Source organism: Python bivittatus, unplaced genomic scaffold, assembly GCF_059951505.1.
Source record: "Python bivittatus isolate LINGU-HERP-01145 unplaced genomic scaffold, Pbiv_v1 ctg000330_np1212, whole genome shotgun sequence".
NCBI classification, from domain to species: Eukaryota; Metazoa; Chordata; class Lepidosauria; order Squamata; family Pythonidae; genus Python; species Python bivittatus.
Genome location: NW_028277058.1, coordinates 37840150 through 37858349, shown reverse-complemented (window position 1 = coordinate 37858349; position 18200 = coordinate 37840150). Strand labels below are relative to the sequence as shown.

The 18200-nt window shown below is 38.2% G+C and overlaps 1 protein-coding gene across 2 annotated transcripts in view; it reads left to right on the top strand.

The window, feature by feature from the left end:
- TRIOBP (TRIO and F-actin binding protein) overlaps positions 1-18200 on the top strand; it is a 66452-nt gene that overhangs the window by 33780 nt on the left and 14472 nt on the right. For both annotated transcript variants that reach the window (XM_088141052.1, XM_088141050.1), the window contains 4 exons: positions 15020-15076; positions 15844-15912; positions 16254-16343; positions 17087-17196. In XM_088141052.1, coding sequence (XP_087997178.1) covers positions 15020-15076; positions 15844-15912; positions 16254-16343; positions 17087-17196 — 326 coding nt within the window. The remainder of the gene's footprint in view (positions 1-15019; positions 15077-15843; positions 15913-16253; positions 16344-17086; positions 17197-18200) is intronic.

Here is an 18200-nt window from a genome sequence, read left to right as displayed (position 1 = left end):
GGACAAATGCTAAAAGAAAAAGTTTTTGGAATTTTGCAGCAGCTGAATCTTTGTGAAATATACACAAAACACTGCACAGGCTTACTTGGCGGTGCTTGATCCTCATGTTGCAACAAAGCCTTTGAGTTTCATCCAGAGAGGTAACTGATCTGTGATAGCTTACAAACAAGGATTAGTTTTAAGTTTTTGATTTACAAGCTATGATAAGCCATGGACTGCTTGTTAAGATGCAGTATCAACCGTGCTAAACTATAATGTATCTTACTGGTTTTTGATTTAGCATGTAAAAACTAGCCATTATAGTGTGTGGAACATTGTTTGTTTGATTTATGTTCCATCTACTACTACAAGCAATTTTTAAAGCATCTACGATTTAAAAAAACAAAAACAAACAGATTAAAACATAAATTAACGTTAATACTAACATGAACAATTAGAAACCTAGTGAAAATTGTGCCTTCATAGATTTTCTAGACCAATGTTTCTCAAACACTAAACATGCTGGCTGGGGAATTCTGGGAGTTGAAGTCTGCACATTTTAAAGTTGGCAGGGTTGAGAAACACTGTTCTAGACATTAAAACAGTGGAGGCTATATGTCACTCCCAAGGAAATGTGTTCTCTAGTTTGGGGGGGGGCAATCCAAGAGAAACCCCTCTGCTGTGTGTAAGATAAGCAAACCTCTGATAGCAAGGGCATCTTCAGAAGGGACTCTTCTACGGATTTTAACAAGTTCATACTAGGAAAAGTGGTTCCTGAAATAAACAGAACTATATACATTTAGAGTTTATAAAAAATCCAAATACCCAAAATTAAGCTAGAAAAGCTATTGGCAAACAGTGCACAACTTTCAGTACATGAATGATATACTTTATGCCAATTAGCCAAGAGAACTGTTACATTTTACACTAGTTGTACTGTTGCTAGACACTTTTCAAGAGTAGCCCATGTATAGTAGATTGCAACAGTCAGATGTAACCAGCATAGTCATACTTATCAAATGGCTTAGAGTTACTATTAGTGCATTGGCATTGGCCACAATTGTGCAAATACATGTAGTCTCCAAGTTAAGGACACCTGGTTTAAGGACGACTCATAGTTAAGGAAGGAGCCTATTGTAGCAAAATTCAAGTTAAATACGCAGTGCTTTGAGTTAATTACACAATACTACTTATACAGTATTATACAATAATACTGTTCCAGCTTACATACAAATTTGACTTAAGGACAGACCTTGGGAATGGAACTTGTTCTTAAACTGGAGACTACTTGTACACTTCTTGCCATAGTTGCCATCTTTGAATTCAATATATCTGAAGATTAAGGAACACTCACAGACTATGGAACTTCTCTTTCTGGGGGAGCACAACCCTGACACAACTGAGTCTGAACCTCAGTTCAATTACCTATTTACCAGTAGCACATTCATCTTATCTAGGTTTCAGCTTGTTCTCCTTCATCCAGTCCATTATCAGACTTAAGCAGCACTCAAAAGTATCTTGGAGTTGGATGCTAATAAGCACTAGAACTGGATTCATCCGTCTGGATAACACAGCACTGGATACAGTGCTTTAAGTGACCTCTCCAGAAATTTCATGTAGATATTGTACAGCAGGGAGGACACAAGGGAATCTATGGGATACTTTAGGTCAAAGCTTTAATATTAAGAAGTCCCCAAGCACCACATTCTGGGTATTCTTTTATATGAAAGAGTGGAACTACTACTGTAAAATTTTGCCTCTAAGGCCCAATCCCATCAGATAATTTAGGATATCTTGTTGATAATATTGAAAGCAGTTTAGAGGTCTAAATGTTCTAGCAGAATTGCATTCCCCATTTTCCAGTTTCAGTGTAGATCATCACCAAATTGACCAAAAATCTAACTGATGTGGGTTCAGAACATCAACATTCAGATATGTCTGGATTACTTTTCCCAGAAATTGAACGTTTAAGAGTGACTTATAATTGCACAGATCTTTTGGTCAATAGGCATCTTTTAACTCTTTCCTTTGGTTGGGAGGGGATATTCCCCCTGTAAGGAGGCATTGGTCATCTCAAGTATGGATCCAGGAGTAGTGTGGGTTAATTAACCAACTGTAGTCTTCATCTCTGCAGACATCTTCTGCATGTTCAAGATCTACAAACTGAAAATAATCTAAAATAACATACAAGTAGTTGCTGAGATTGTTTCTATGATCTGCTCCAATGCTTCACAAGTCAAAGTGCATCTTTTCGACATTATCTGCAAAGAATGATGCAAATGAGTCAGTCAGTGACCCTTAGAGTAGTTATTGCCAACCCTTGGCTTAGTATGATATAATTTTAAGACTTGGCATATGTAAGAATTGGGGGGTTCTGATAACTATGAACTAGGAAATGCGAGAGTTTGAGGCTATTTGTTCTCTTAATGGAAAACCCATGGTTTAGCATTATGGCAAGAGCCTTGCCACTCAATCTATTCCTGTCCTCTCCATTAACTGTTTCTATGAGAACCATGTAGGCATTAGAGTTGTTCAGCATTCATTTAAACCAAAGTGGTTGCATGGATATGATTTATGCAAGTAACTTGAGTAAGGAATTACGTGTTTGGGGGGAGAGTGCAGTTATATGAAAAACTCAACTGTTAGTACACTATTACGTGCTATTTGCACGATGTATTCCCAATTTCTGTAGCAGTTGTGCTTTAAAAAAAAGTATTAAAACAAATGTATGAATGATGCCTAATAATGTATATCACGAAATTAGAATCCCTTTTGTTACATTTTGCTGTAGGTCAGAAAAGATCTACTCTAGTGTTTTGTATTCTACACAGTAGATGGGTTTTCTTGCTGCTTCTGAAGGTGCCAACTCCCAAACCTAAGTCAGAATCAAGCTGAATATTGTTCCCTTCTGTTTTTGATTTTTTCTTTTTTTTGCAAACCTTGCTATTTTCAAATGTTCTTGATAGTGAAGATTTCATTTAAATACATGTGTACAAAATCACTTTGGGCTCTGTAAATGCACTGAGCACCTGTGCTGGATGAGCATTTTGGGAATAACAGTCTAACCAATGTGACAGTTTTCACAGTAGGAAAATGGTCTTAATAGCTTTGAAGGATACTTTATACAATTTTTGTCGATTGGAGGAAGAGGTTTACAAAATATTTTGTCTTCACTTATTAGAAAACAGAATTCTTTAAGTATACAAATTTTATCTGACAGATCATATGGATGATGATGATGATGATGATGATGATGATGATGATACAGTAGAAGCTTTCTGAATTATTCCAAGGCTGCTAAGATAGGGCTTTGTTTAATGAGCTGCCCAGGGTTGAAGTTACAAAATGGATGGCTATATAGATTGTTTAATTATACAAATAAACAAACAAGGTTCTCAGCAAAGATGGTAGAAGTGTCAAATTCAGAAAAGTGAGCCTTTGTGCACATTACACAGATATTTGTTAATCATTTGTGATGTGTAAGTGGGAAGAGACAGTTTACAGGATGTTCCGACATGATCACCTGTATACAAGAGAGGCAATCTAAGTGAGTGACTGATATTTTTTAAAAGTTCTTTTAACTAATGTGTTGTATTTACATATGAGCAGAATCAGAAGCATTGAAAACTATGACTCTATTAGAAGAAATTATTTGAAATCAGGGAACATTGCTTTTTAAGAAAATGTAGGATAACATTTGACTTTTCCATACCCACAACTGTCTTATCCTGGTGCGATATGTGTACGCGACATTCACCTGGCTGGTACATTATAGTGATGGTTCCAGATCTGTATCTTGCAGATTGGAATGACCTTGGTAGTAGTCTGGTTCAGTGCAGCAAAGATGGCCATTCATGATGATGGTTTTTCAAAAAAAAAAGAAGTTTTTTTTCCTATGCAGATTAGGCTGCTTTGCATAGGAAAATTTGCATCAGCAGTGAAGTGCAGTAAAACAATTTTTTTTTTACTTTGTTTTCTAATTTTATTTTAAGAAATTTACATGCAACTCTTTTCTGTACACTCAAAATCCCTAACAGTTTCAATTGTAATTTAGTATCCTTGGGTGATAACACTTCATGTACAGAGTTTCCTCCTGGCTTAAACCACAGGTTGGTGTTGAAAAATGTGCTAAGTCTTGCAGGAGAGAGCAAAGCAAAGTAACTAGCTTGTAGAGATGAAACTCTGAAACTGGAAATTTGAATCCAGAGGACAGGTTGGGAAGCCAGATGCTCCAGTCCTCCAAAGCTGCATGCAGTCCTCAGGTATCCTTGTTCAGGTTTCTTGATGTTCCTGTGGGCATGACTAAGGTGAAACACAGGATAAATAGATGCTATCAGTTAATCAACAGTGAAACCCCCCAAAACTCAGCCCCACCCATTTATTGCTGACTGAAAACCCCTTATAGGCTTTTTCTATAAACAGAAAAAAAATGAACTTATGATTTGTAGTTTTGATGATTAGAAACAAACTAGATAATAGAAAAAATAGTTTTTTTCTTTTTGTAACCATAGAGTAAGAGATAATTTTGTAATTATACTTGTATTTGCTGCAAAGAAAATTGGAAGCTTCTTCTATTTTTTTTCTTTTCTTTTTGCACTTTTGTCTTTTCTTTTTCCTCTTTTCCTTTCTTCTCTTTTTTTGTTTTTGTTAGTTTTTATTTTCTTTTAAAAACTTTTAATAAAATTTATATTAAAAACAAAACAATACCCAGCCCCACTCACTTTGTGGCCCTCAGATTCCCCCTCAAATATTAAGTGTGACTTTTGTCCACCCGAAGACTGCACACTCCTAGAATAATTCAGTGTTATACTAAAAAAAAATTTAAGTTTTGGTCAGGCCTTTTGTAGACTTTCTTAGCCTGGTATCCTCTAGATATATTGAGCTGTGGGTTTTGATTATGATAGTCCCAACACATTGTTAGTAAGGTGCCAGACTAGAAAGCCTGATTTACTTTTGAAGAACAGAAGTTGTTGGAGCTAAGGTGGAGAACAGAATGCCATGTTTGGTTTTCTCTTTGTAACTAAACTACTGCTGGGTCCGGAACATTTCTCATTCTCTGTCACATAACCTTTTTATTAAATGGCTTGTTATTTGCTTGCTTTTTCTCTGCCCTAGTTACGAAGTCCTGTTTGCTTTTGGAGTGGGGTGGATATTTAGCTGTGATGAACCATTCTGATTTGATGGATTTTGTGAAACACCTTCAATCGGGTTCTGTAATCTCATTTCTGAAAACCATAAACAGGTCATTGTTTCCCAATTTCAGGTATATTGGGGATGTGACATAGTTCAGAGAAATTAGAAAACTGTTATAGATACCAGTAGCTTTTATGTTTGATCATGCAGTTTGGTTAGAAGTAGATCATTGCTGCAGAGGGCACAGTTTTGTTTTAGCATAACTGCACAGTGACCAAGAATGCCTTAATGTATTCATTAAGTAATTCCTTTATTAAGTATTTCATTAATGTAGCCTTCCTGAACTTGGTGTCCTCCAGTGTATTGACTACACAGAGCCATGCTGGCTAACAATAGTAGGAAGTCTTGCATACCTGGAAGACTAAGTTGAGAAAGGTTAGGCTGCAAAGTCAGCCACTGGCAGCAGTGAAATTCAAACTCAGCTCCTTTGCATCAAGTTTAGATCTTTATTCAGTGGACAACTCTTGCTTCTGAGCTTTTAGTTAGCAGGGAATTTGTGTGCTAACTTTCATCTGTTTAAATTTACTAATTGGTTTTGGCAGTATTTGTTTGTGACTTGCATGTGAAAAAGATTATACCTTTCCCTGTTAAATCAAAAATAGGCATGGAATTGGAGGGATGCCCTAATGTCTATGCTACAAATGACTTTTTATTTTCTCTTGACTTGGTGCTCAAAGTTTGCATGGACTCTGTGCCATTTTCATCCTCTCAACAATCCAGCAAAATAACCATAGGCAAGGAAACTGATTTTACCAGAAAACCAGTCTGCTTAAACTGGGCAGCAGTTGCACTGAACTTGCTTTTCTGATTGCTATTGTGCTCCAAAGATCACTGATCTGCTTAACTCCTTTTTTCCCCCGGCTTCTGTTTTTGACTTGGAGGAAACTGTTCAGAACCTTATGGCTTTACAATTTAGTTTTTGTCCTTAACAGCATGAGAGCAGCCCCCAAACTGCTGAGACATACAAGATATTTGTCATTCCCTCAGGAACTGTTGGACTCTCCTTTTATGTGATCTTGCTATAAACTGACTACTAGACCTCACACTTGGTTGATGTCTTATGAACATTCTTTTCTTGTTCTTCTACCCATTTTGCCATTCTAAGCAATTCCTTTCCTTCTTTGGTATTTACATTCTTGGCGTACTTGTGCACTGTTATCATATTCCCCATCGACTTCATTTTAGCAGGCTAAGCATTTTTTATTCCTTTTAATCTCATGCAGCACAGGCCTCTTCAAACCTGGAAGAGGATTTGGGTTTCTTTATATATATATTTTGTTTTGCTGCATCTTGGAGCATGTTGCTTTAAGCTGAAATGTAACAATTATGATGTAATTTAATGTATTGGCTGGTTGTTTTCCTGCATGACACATCTTTCCTACTGATCTTGTTAATTTAATATTGCCAACTTTCATCTAATTGGACTACCTTATTCTTCTCCAGTATTCCATTTTTCTAGGTTTTCTTTGGGAGCAGTGTGGATTCTCTTGGGCAGGCTGCATTGAGAAGGCAATAGAGTTCAAAGACGGAACATCTGCTGTGTATGTAGAAGGTGCCAAGATCAATCACTAGCATCACCATTTGAAGAGTTTGGTAGCACAAATTTCCCCCTGGCTATGGCCTAGAGCTGATAGGAGTACAGGTAGTCCCCATTTAATGTCCACTCTTTCAGCGACCATTCAGAGTTACAACAGCGCTGAACAAGGGGGACTTACAACCTCTGGTCCTCACAGTTGCAGTCATTGCGGCATCCCTATGTCATGTGATCACAATTTGGATGCTTGACAACCAGCTCAGAGTTACAACGTTGCAGCATCACGCAGTCACATGATTGCCATTTGCGACCTTCGTTGCTGGCTTCTGACAAGCAAAGTCAACGGGGAAGCCATCAGGAGGTCGCAAGTGACTGCAGGATGCTGGGACCATGCAGGATTCGCCTAATGATGGCAACTGGGACTGCCAGAACTGCTGTTGTAAGTCAGCACAGTCACATGACATTGCAATTTACGACCGTGTTGCTTAGTGACAGAGTTCCTGGTCCCAATTACCATCGGTAAGCAAGGATTACCTGTGATAAATCACAATGCCTGGAAGACCAGATTGGAAAGTGTTACACCATTGGGTAGAGAAACCCTTTTTCTGAGTCCCTGGAAAGCTCCCTGCTGATCAGAGGAAATGTACAGCAGGATTCAAATGTACACCAGGATGCTGATGACAGATATGGACAATACTTTATTAGATGGGTAATTAGTTTGATTTGATCCCGTGTTTCTAAGATGTCTGTTAATAATGCTAACTGGCATGGATTTCTGGAAATTTACATCAAAATACTGTATTTAAATTTTGAATCTGAAAGCTTCCATATCATTGATAGAGCTGTCAGACATGCACTTGCACATACATATCCATCACACTATTCCTTTTCGAGGTAGAGAGTGTTAGGCAGAGCATAGAAAGGAGTAAGAAATATTAAGACAAAGAAAGGCTTGAGATAAGGAAACATCACTAAAACTAGTTTACAACAATACTTTTGCTATTTTCTCCATAATTTTCTATTCTTGCAAAACATCTTTTCTTCCACCGAGTCCTTGGACATTGTGACAAGAGATATTTCTGTTATGTATTTGCCAGGGATAATCACCTTGAAACGTCAGTTCAGCTTTGGAATTGCCAAACTTCTCTGATGCTGTATTCACCATTAGTATCTATTGTTCCCAGTGCATTTGTGAAGTGGAAAATTTTCCATAGAAAAATTAAGCATTGGAAAATGTTCCGCTCTGCGACTAGTGGGATATGTGCTACTTCATCTGGACTGCTGGTCTTGGCATCAAAGCAAAAAACAATGAACTTGCTCTAATTTGTTCTAGTTTTGTCCTGCTGGGCTCTGAGATTGAGAAGGATCCCAGAGGTTGATCCAAAAATCTCCTGTTTTTTTGGCTAGAGTAGAGGTTCAGGACTGCCAGAGCTGTTAGCTGTCTAATGCCTAAATGTGGCAGTATCAAAATGCTAGTTTTCAGCAGGAAAACTAGAACTTTGCTTTGGTTCCAGCACCTGCTCATTCCTTAAGAGAGGAATGATGATTTGTGTGGTCTGAGTTTGAATGCTTCATTAAGCAGCAATGTCTCATGTTTTTAAAAACAAAGCTCCAAATGAATCTTTCCTACAACCATGGCTTTACTCTTGAAGTTTGAACGGTACATTTGATTGTTAATTTTCCATTGTTTCATTCCTATAGAAATTCTTTCTAGAGTTGTTGCAGCAACTTTTTAAAGCCAATAACCAGGAGCAGACGTTTAAGTACAACCCTTAAACAAGACTAAAGGACAGAAAGGTCATTTCCATGGGGGGTAGTATTATGTTTTTCAAAATCAGAGCAATCAATGGCCTTCTATTTTTTTAAAATTCTGTTTAATATAATACAAAAAGTTGATCAAGCTAAGGTATAATTCCTTGCAGCTTGCAGTTCTTCTTGATCACCTGCAAATATATTTAAAATATGTGCTGCTACTTTTCCACTGGGGAAAATACTTACACGTGTAACTTTATTAGACAAATGTGTTCCATCTCCATGTTGTGATGTTTGTTGCAATTAGGAATATCATTGCTTCAGATCTGCATAACAGCCTGTCTATCTGGATTTTCAATGCTGTGGAAAAAGTGGCTGCACAGCGTAAATATTTATGCTGGGTATCTTTCGCCCACTCTAAAATCTGGTTGTAAATGCTTAGAATTACTTTTTTAAATACTTTGATATTTATTCAGGTTCCTCTAGTCATCTAGAGTTCTTGCAAAATTCCTTAAGTACTTTTTCTGGAAATGGCAACTTTTTTCTATCTATTATATTCTTTTCTTTTCCTGTACTTTTTATTCTTTCTTTCCATTCTCTTCTCTTTCTCTAAGTTTAGTTTGTATTATTTTTGTAATTACAATTCTTAATTTTTAAATAAAAATTATATTTAAAAAAAAAAAGGAAATGGCAACTTAAAGACACTGGCTACCCTGGAACATAACAGACGATTCTAAGACAAAAGGATGAGTTAGGATAGGATTCTTTGGAGTTAGAAAGTCATGTTAATGATGTCAGATGTGTTGTGTAAGACAGCTGCAGTGGAACTATAGTTCCTATCACTCCAGCCAGAATGAGGCGCTAGCTTGGGTAAGTCTTATTTAAAGTAAGCTTCGGTTTATCAGGCCCCAGATGTCTCATGTGTTTTTGGCTTCCTGTTATATTTTCACTTGACGATGCAAAAAGGGGCTCTTTGGTTCAATTTGATATGCTTACTCTGTGAGTGAACTTTGAAGCTGGTATCTTTACTGGATATGTCTGTGTGTTTTAAGTATTTAAATATAAGCTGAGATGGCGCATATATTATAAAAGGCACTGGAAAATTAATTATCAAACTTCCCCCCTACATACACCATTTTTCCTAGTTAACCAGGAATACATTACAATTAAAATTAAAAATATTACCATAGTTGCTTACCAGCAAATCATAAGGAATGCAACACAAATTATATGAAGTATTTAGAACGTGCCAGTAGAAATGATTGATAAGAAGAAAGATGAAAAATTTTCAGTGGTTACTTAAAAGGAGGAAAAAAAGTTCTCCAGAGAAACAATTTCACTGAAGAAGCCCAAATTCTAATTTTCAGTAATCTGATCGTTATTATTATCATTTAAACTTGTATACCACTTGACTCTCAACAACTCTGGGTGGCTCACAACAATCAAAGAAATTATAATAAAATCAATAAAACATACTAAAGATAAAAGATGGCAAATGTGACAGACCAGATTGAATGAAGCAAGGGGTCTCCTCCCTTGCCAAAAGCCTGGGTGAAGAGCCAGGTCTTCATCGCTTTTCTGAACAACAGCATAGTGGGGGCCATCTTATGGGGAACCTCATTCCAGAGGGTAAGTGCTGCTGCAGAGAAGGCATACTTCCAGGGTCCTGATAGATGACATTGTTTAATCAAAGGAACCCAGAGTGCACCAACCCTGCAGGATCAAATCAGCCAGGCAGATGCTGTAGGAGACAGGTTGTCTCACATAGCAGAACTTCTGAATAAGATACTTTAGAGCTGTTCTATAACCTGGTGGAGAATGATGAGCATTGTAGCATAAGGCATGTGGAAGGTCCTAGGTTGTTGAAGCGCCTAGGGACCCAAATGGTCCTTCAAATACCTTGATCTTAGGCCATCTAAAAATACACTGATTCTCACCTTTTTGAATCCATTGTATAGGTACCAGATTATGCATTGCTGCTCTAGGATATCATGGTAGAATACATACATGAGGCTTAGCAATGGGCAACAAAAAGTACTTCCCACCCTGCAGTTCTTTCATGTACTATAACGAAATTTTACAGATTTTCTTCATGACTGTCTTCTGCTGCTACTCACCTGCCTGCCATCTAGGAATCTGATGAGATTTAAATCTGTACAGAATGGTGGGCTACAACTGATGGCCTAGATCAGGGTCTCCAACCCATTAGGGCTGGGGGGCACATTTGTAATTTTGAGAATAGATCACAGGCACTGTTGTGAAATAGCTGCTGGGGAGCTCTTTCTGATTCACATGGGATAACTCCATCTCTCTTCCCCTGCTGGGTGCTCCCTATTATGTTCGTCTTTTTTTTTTTTTTTTAACCAAGCTGGGATACTTCCAAAAAAAAACTTTGGGTAGCAGCTGCCCATCATTTAAAAAAAAAAAAAGCTTATGGAGCTCAGTGGCACTCTTGAAAATAAAAATGTCATTAGCTGATGCTTTTTTTTAATTAAAAGTTTCTTTTTAAAAATGTCCCAAGTCATGGATGGCAGGAAGCTTGGTGGGCATCAAAGGACATGTCTATACATACATTGGTGTCTCCTGCTATACTGGGGAACTCAAGCAACTGTATTAAATACAAATGGATAAACTCTGGGGATGTGCAAACATAAGATCCTAATCTTCCCTGTTGTCTTCACACATTCATGTACAATCTCTCACCTTCCAGTGGCTAGACACATGGAAATGAAGAGTGAGGAATCCTTGTTTACCTGGCTCTAGTTTCCATGTGGGTTTTTCTTTCCCTCTTCCTATTGATATCAAGTCCCTGCAATCTGACACCCCAGCAAGCTAGGGATAGGCTGGGATTTATAGTTGTAGCAACAGGTGGCCCTCCCCCATATCCAATCAGGTTGTACAATCTGGGATGGGCCTAGCACACATGCTTCAGTATGCCTGCCCATCAGCTTGGGTGTAACCAAAGAACTCAGTCTTCTGAGATGAAAGCAGAGAAAGTTTCATCCAAGCTGACTTGCAGACTCATCTTGATCCTTCCTTAGAAGTGTTGGAAACTCAGCAAGAGCTGAATATCCATCCAAGAACTGCTGCTAACTACTGTGTCCCAGAGTGGAGAATGTGGCAGATGAGACCATTGGATGGCTTATCTCTAAGTGCTTTTCTTGATGCAGACAGCTGTCTGGTATGGATATATTATTTCACTGTTTATGCTTTCCTGTTCACCTGGTTGAGATAAGCATTTAGAAATGGAAGTTTCACTCTTACAGTCTGGAAACAAATGTTCCTTTAGAAATTTCAAGATTATGCTAGAAAGTACAGTAGATCCCAGGTTTGCAGGTGTGGTTTCTTTAATTAGAATTTTGAGATTCACCACTACAATCAGATATGACTTCTTATTATATTGAAATAATTCTCAGCCAACCAATATTTTGAATACCAGATTTGAACAAAGTTTGCTTCCATTCACAATTCAGCATTTGCCCAAAGCTTTCTTATTTATCAGCATAATTTAGAATTTGAGGAGGGGAATGTGTGTAGGGGGAAGTCTTTTTTAAGTTTTTGTTTGTAGAACACTTGGGAATCTGAAATCTACAACTAATTATATTTACCAGTAGCAATTGATCAAGAATCTGTTCACCCTTGCCCTAGTTATTTTAGAGCTCTGCTTGTGCATTTGCATTGAGAATTATTGTTGCTCCAGGCTAAACCCATTGCTTTAGAACAGGATTGGAACCTGACACTTTAGGGAGGACAAAGCGAAGAACTATAGTGAAATAAGAAAACCTATGCTGAAGTGGAAATATGCACATATCAGCTCTAGATACTATTGAATAACATATGGAAGCCTAGGATTTGAAGCTATATAAGCATAGGGACATTTTTCTTGTGCAAAGAGCAGTTGTAGATAACTGATTTTAATATTTTTGTTTGCATCTTATTTTTCTTCGTAATTATAACTACGTAGTGCATGCAGATATTATTTTTGAAGGGATTAGTATCCTTTTTGTTTTTCGGAAACAAGAGAGATCTTCCTATGGCAGCTGTTCTGAACTAGGAAGCCAAACTGGTTGGGGTGCAGCAACAGCTGGCATTTGTGGCATTACAGATTTGGTTTGAATGGCATCCACCCTGCATATGTTGATAAGGTGCAAGAGTTTGCTAGCAGAAACAGGGAGGGAAGGTCAAAGGTGAGATGCTTGTGGCTCACCCGAGAAGCTTTTACTGCATTCTTTATGTTAAGGTTGTTTTTCTCAAATCTGACTGTGCCATAGCCTCGGGTGGTGATTTTAATATTTATACAGTAACATCTCTTGTGTACACATAACAAAGCTTAACCCTAATTTGTTTGCTCCATGTCTTATGCAAGGGAAAAGGAAAATGTATTGTTTTAAGATGTGATTCATAGTGCAGGATAGCCCCTTTAAAATAAAGTTCAATTTTTTTCAAATACACAAAAAGATGCTGTCTTTCTATGGTAAAAGAATAGACCAGTGATGGTGAACCTTTTGGGATCAAGATGTCAAAAATTCAGAAAATGCCTAATTTGACTCTGCTGGCATGTCACACACACCCCCCCCCTGAACAGAACAGAAACAATTCTTTACATATTCATTTATTTAAAAAAAAAACAGTCCAATCACATGTGGTGCTATGTATTATATAAAGAAACATCAAATAATTACAAAAATGAAATACGAGTAAAATGAACTCAGTTTCTTTGGTAACTCAAACAGGGAGAATACTTGTTGGGTATTGGTGAATGCTGGTGTGTCACCCAAAACATCATGGCATGTCACCTTTGACCCAAATGTTATAGGTTCACCATCACTGGAATAGACTACATGACTGAAAAATATGTCATTTCTGAAGAAAAACTTAATGTGGGTGGTTTGTTTATTTCAAGTCTGATTATTCATGTAGGTAAGTTTAAATGTGTTCACTACTCAGTCACTATGGACAAAGAAGTGCCTTTAAAAATGTTTCAGAAAAGGGAGCCCCTGACCTAGTTATGGATTGAGAGCCCCATGGAATACAAGGGCTGTAGGCAAGACCATGAAATCGAGAAAACATCCCAAAAGAAACCGGTGAAAACCAGCTTCTGTGTTGGTGCCAGGAAAACTATATGCATGTGTCCATCTGATTATCAGTGATTTAATTACCAGTTGACTAGAGATTTAATGTAGTAATGTAAACATATTTAATGAGCATGAGCTAATAAAACTGCAAGCAACATTAATGTTAAATAACGCCAGTGCGTGAAACTGTTAAGACAACACAATGACACTCAACTCACTTTCTACAAGTTGTTCCTGACTCATCAATTACCAGAAGAATTGTCAGCTGCTGCCTGCTACCCAAACCAGCCAGGACCAGGGAACTTTGTTCTTTGTTAAAATCCCTAGATTTTGTTTGCCATAAGGAAGTGCAAAATTGCAACTGGGGGATAGAGCCAAGCACAGAATAAGCTGCATGTCATGTATGTATAATAACTGCTTATCTGGCAATAAATGCCACATAAGCTATCTTGTTCTCCTTGAAGGAAGTCAGGATATTAAGTAATAAATAAAACTATATTTTAATTCTTTGAAAATGGAATATAACAGCATTTTCATTTGGATAGCAGAGATCTGGCCAAATGCAACCAGCTAGTTCAAATCATTTATACACACATGTATATTCACATATTTTATATTAAGAACAAATCCTTCCTATATTTTTAGAGTGACAGTACTGTAAATTCACTTTGCTTTGGGGTTTGGTACCATTTTTGTCATAGATCTGATAACTGAACTTGGCCAACACGTTTCTTTCTTTTCAGTTCTACAACTGTAATATGGGAAAAGCAGTAATCCTTATTACTGTATTCCCCTAAAGGTACTCATAATGCAATATGGTGAGAGAGACCTGTTTGTGTGCTGCTGTTTTTAAGTAAGCTTATAACCCCCCTAGACACTTTGAAAGCTGTAAGTGTAGATGCTTGCTATTCTTTGCATAGATCAGTTTTAATGTACATTCTTCTGATCTTAGGAGAAAGGAGGATGTTAATGTTTTGAATACATAAAAGCATTCTGTGTGACAGTATGGATTGGTTGGGGAGAGATAGAGAACTTGGTCCCTCGAGTTCTCCCTGCATAGAAACCAAGTAAGACCTTTAAGGAAGGAAACCCTTTCATCTGAGTCCTTCCTTATTATTACAACACCCAGCAGGCTGAGAGAGAGAGGGAGGGAGGGATATCTATCTATCTATCTATCTATCTTGGAGACTTATTTACAAAGTGGAGTTAATTATAAGCAGGAGAAAATGCAGCAGTGGATCTAGTTTGTCTGTATGACTTCTCTTTCAAGTTTTCAGACATAAGGATTTATTCTGTATTTCCTCAATGTTTGCTTTAATCTAGTTTTTCCCATCTTCTAAATGCACTGAAATGCTGTTGTGCCAGCCATCTTGGTCAATAGCTGTGAATGATAATCATAACACACTGAAGAGTACAAGGGCAAGGAAGGGTCAGCTTAATCTTGTGCCCTGTATTAAAACTGCTCTGTCTTCATCTCTCTTTCTAGCCAGATCTTCTGAATTTCAAGAAGGGATGGATGTCCATATTGGATGAGCCAGGAGAGGTAAGCTGGAAGAATTATTAAGACACAATCATCCTCTCCTCCTCCTCCTCCTCCTCCTCCTCCTCCTCATTTGAAGAATTATTAAGGCACAATCTACTTCCCACTCTTCCTCTTCCATCCCCACTGAAACAAGAATTTTACACCAATCCTTTTTAAATGTAGAAATTAAATATGCTTTTGACTTTTGGCTGGTGTGGGTCTTCCGGGCTGTGTGGCCGTGTTCTTGAAGTTTTGTTTCCTAACGTTTCGCCAGCACCTGTGACCGGCATCTTCAGAGTGCAGGAGCACAGACAGGAGCAGTTCTCCCTTCCGCAGCCCGGAAGACCCACACCAGCCACCGTATGCCGGCCGTGAAAGCCTTCGACAATACTTTTGACTTTTCTTCATAATTAAATGTGTTGCTTTTCAGGAGCTTTTGCTTGTGCAACATAAATGAATTATCTCATGTTTTTACATGTCAAGCAATATCTTATGAGTAATCTTCAAAGTGACATGAAATGAAATATATACATATAAATCACCTTTGACTGATACTTTCCCTAGCATGTTTTCCATGTTTCACAATTCTGTTGCATGTTCCCTGTCAAAAATGGCTGATATCCTAATAAATAAACAGGAAGGTCTCTTTTTCAAAATTATGGGGCCACATACTGAGGCTAAGTGCTTTTTGAACAGCATATGTATTGAATGGTCTGTGTTTCTGAGAACATATAAAAATCTTCTCTTTTGTCTTGCCATTCTCCTTCCATTAACAATTTGGCCAACAGTGGACAAAGCACTGGTTTGTGCTGACAGATTCAAGTCTGAGATACTACAGGGACTCCAATGCTGAAGAGGTAAGAAAGTTTCCTAGCCTTAATGAAATCTGTTGGATGTGGTAGTCAGGTACTCAAGGGAAGAGTACTGTGTAATGATTGCATGTATTTCCTTGGAGAAAAAATTTGAAGTGATGTGCTTAGTTGAAAAAGGCAAAGAAATGCTGTGTACTTTTGTATACACTGTAGAGAATAGGGAGAACATGGGACTGCTTAGCTTGGAAATAATTATTTAACTGAAGTAGATAAGAGGAAGGAGGCTAGGGTAGACTGGAGAGGGTGTACATGGGACATATTAAGGAGATGGAAAATTCCTGGACTAGGTGTCTCGCATAACACTGATGGTCTGGAGGTCATTTCAGGCAGATGATCTAGATGGAGAGATTGACCTACGTACATGCACCGATGTGACAGAATATGCAGTGCAGAGGAATTATGGCTTCCAGATACATGTAAGTTCTCAGAACCCTAGCATTTGGGAATGAAATAAAAGGGACATATAGTTTACAGAGTCCAGAAAAAGCACTATAAGATGATTTAATACTGCTGCAGAAAAAATGCTTCTGTCTTGCCACCATGAGGCAAATTCAAAGATGGCAACTTAGCTTGTGAATTGAAATTATTTTCTAAGCCACAGTCATAAAATTATAGCAGTAAGGAACCCCAGTGCTTACCTTTTTGTCTGTTAAACTGAAGTTCTCCAGATGGATTAGGCTTGCACCTTGCATAAATATTGTTGAACAGAAGCTTAAACTAAGTGGGATTCAGCTTCAATTAATACTTGGTTTGTATGGAAGTTCTTATGTGATTTTATCCTTATAAAAATCTTGCTGTTTCCTAATAGTTTTCCAGTTTAGCCAAAACCCAAAACTGAAGACTCTTTCAAATGTGTGAATCAGATTTGCTCGTAATACTTGCTAGCATATGGAGTCATTTATGCTCGTTGAGCTTGGTTGCTTATTTGCAGACGTTTCATTACCCTACTAGTCAGGTAATGAAACGTCTGCAAGCAAATAACCAAGCTCAGAGAGCGTGAAAGACTCCGCAGCTCAACCCTGAGCTACATATATTCTCTTCTATTGCTAGTATATGCTGGCTTCCATCTGCCCCATTTACCTTTCCTGTGTTGAAGATGAACCATAGGTATGCTTGAGATGTATAATCAAGCCATATTTTGCATGTTTCTTTTTTCCAGACTAAAGATGGTGTTTTTACGTTATCTGCAATGACATCAGGAATCCGTCGGAATTGGATTGAGGCTCTAAGGAAGAGTATTCGTCCAGTCAGTGTGCCTGATGTCACAAAGTATGTGGTGCATTAAGCTTAGTAATAAATGAAATAAATTAAATACACTGAGAAAGTTTGTTGAACACTGTTCTTCTATTTGGTGTGCAATAGGGGGTGTCCTCCTAGAGTTGCAGTTCCTGCTCAAAGAGCAGGTGGCTGCTGTAGCCAGGAGAGCCTTTGCACAAATATATCTTGGGCACCAGTTGCACCCATTCCTAGATCGGGAGGTACTGCTCATGGTCATTTATGCCTTTGTCACCTCCCAATCAGACTGTTGCAGTGTGCTGTACATGGGACTGCCCTTGAGCATTTTCAAGCTTCAGCTGGTCCAGAAAGCAGTGGTAGATGCAATATTGAGTACACTGTAGTACATCCACGTAACACCACTGCAGTGTCAGCTGCACTGGTTCCCAGTAGGCTTCCAGGTGCAATTCAAGGTGCTGGTTGTCACTTTTAAAGCCCTGCATGGTATGGGGCTGGGTTACTTGTGGGACCACCTTTCCCCACTGGTTTCTGCCCATCCCACCAGATCTGGCAGAATCTCCAGGTCCCCTCCAGACAGTGTCACCTGGTGGGTCCTAGGAAGCATGCCTTCTTTGTCATGGGGCCTGCCCTATAGAACAGCTTGCAAAGATACAGATGACCCCAACCTTAGCAGCCTTTCAGAAGGCTGTGAAAACCTGGGTCTTCCTCAAGGTATTGGGACCAGGCTGTTAGTTTCTGGAGCTCTGTCATAGATGTATAGTATGGCTGTTTTTTGAGATTTTCAGTGAGGAGGCCTCGATCTGCATTTTTCCTCTGTATCTTATGATTGTTGTTTCTTACTTTTGATCATCACCCAGAATTTCTTTAGATAGATGGGCAGCCTTACAAATTTGATTAATAGATAAACAAATAAAAATTTATCTTTTATCTTGAGTAAATCTAAACTGCCTTCTACTGCAGTCCAGTTTGCAATTACCTCGGAATAAGTTTCATTGAATTCAGGGGGTTTAATTCTGAGTAGCCATGTCTAGAGCTGC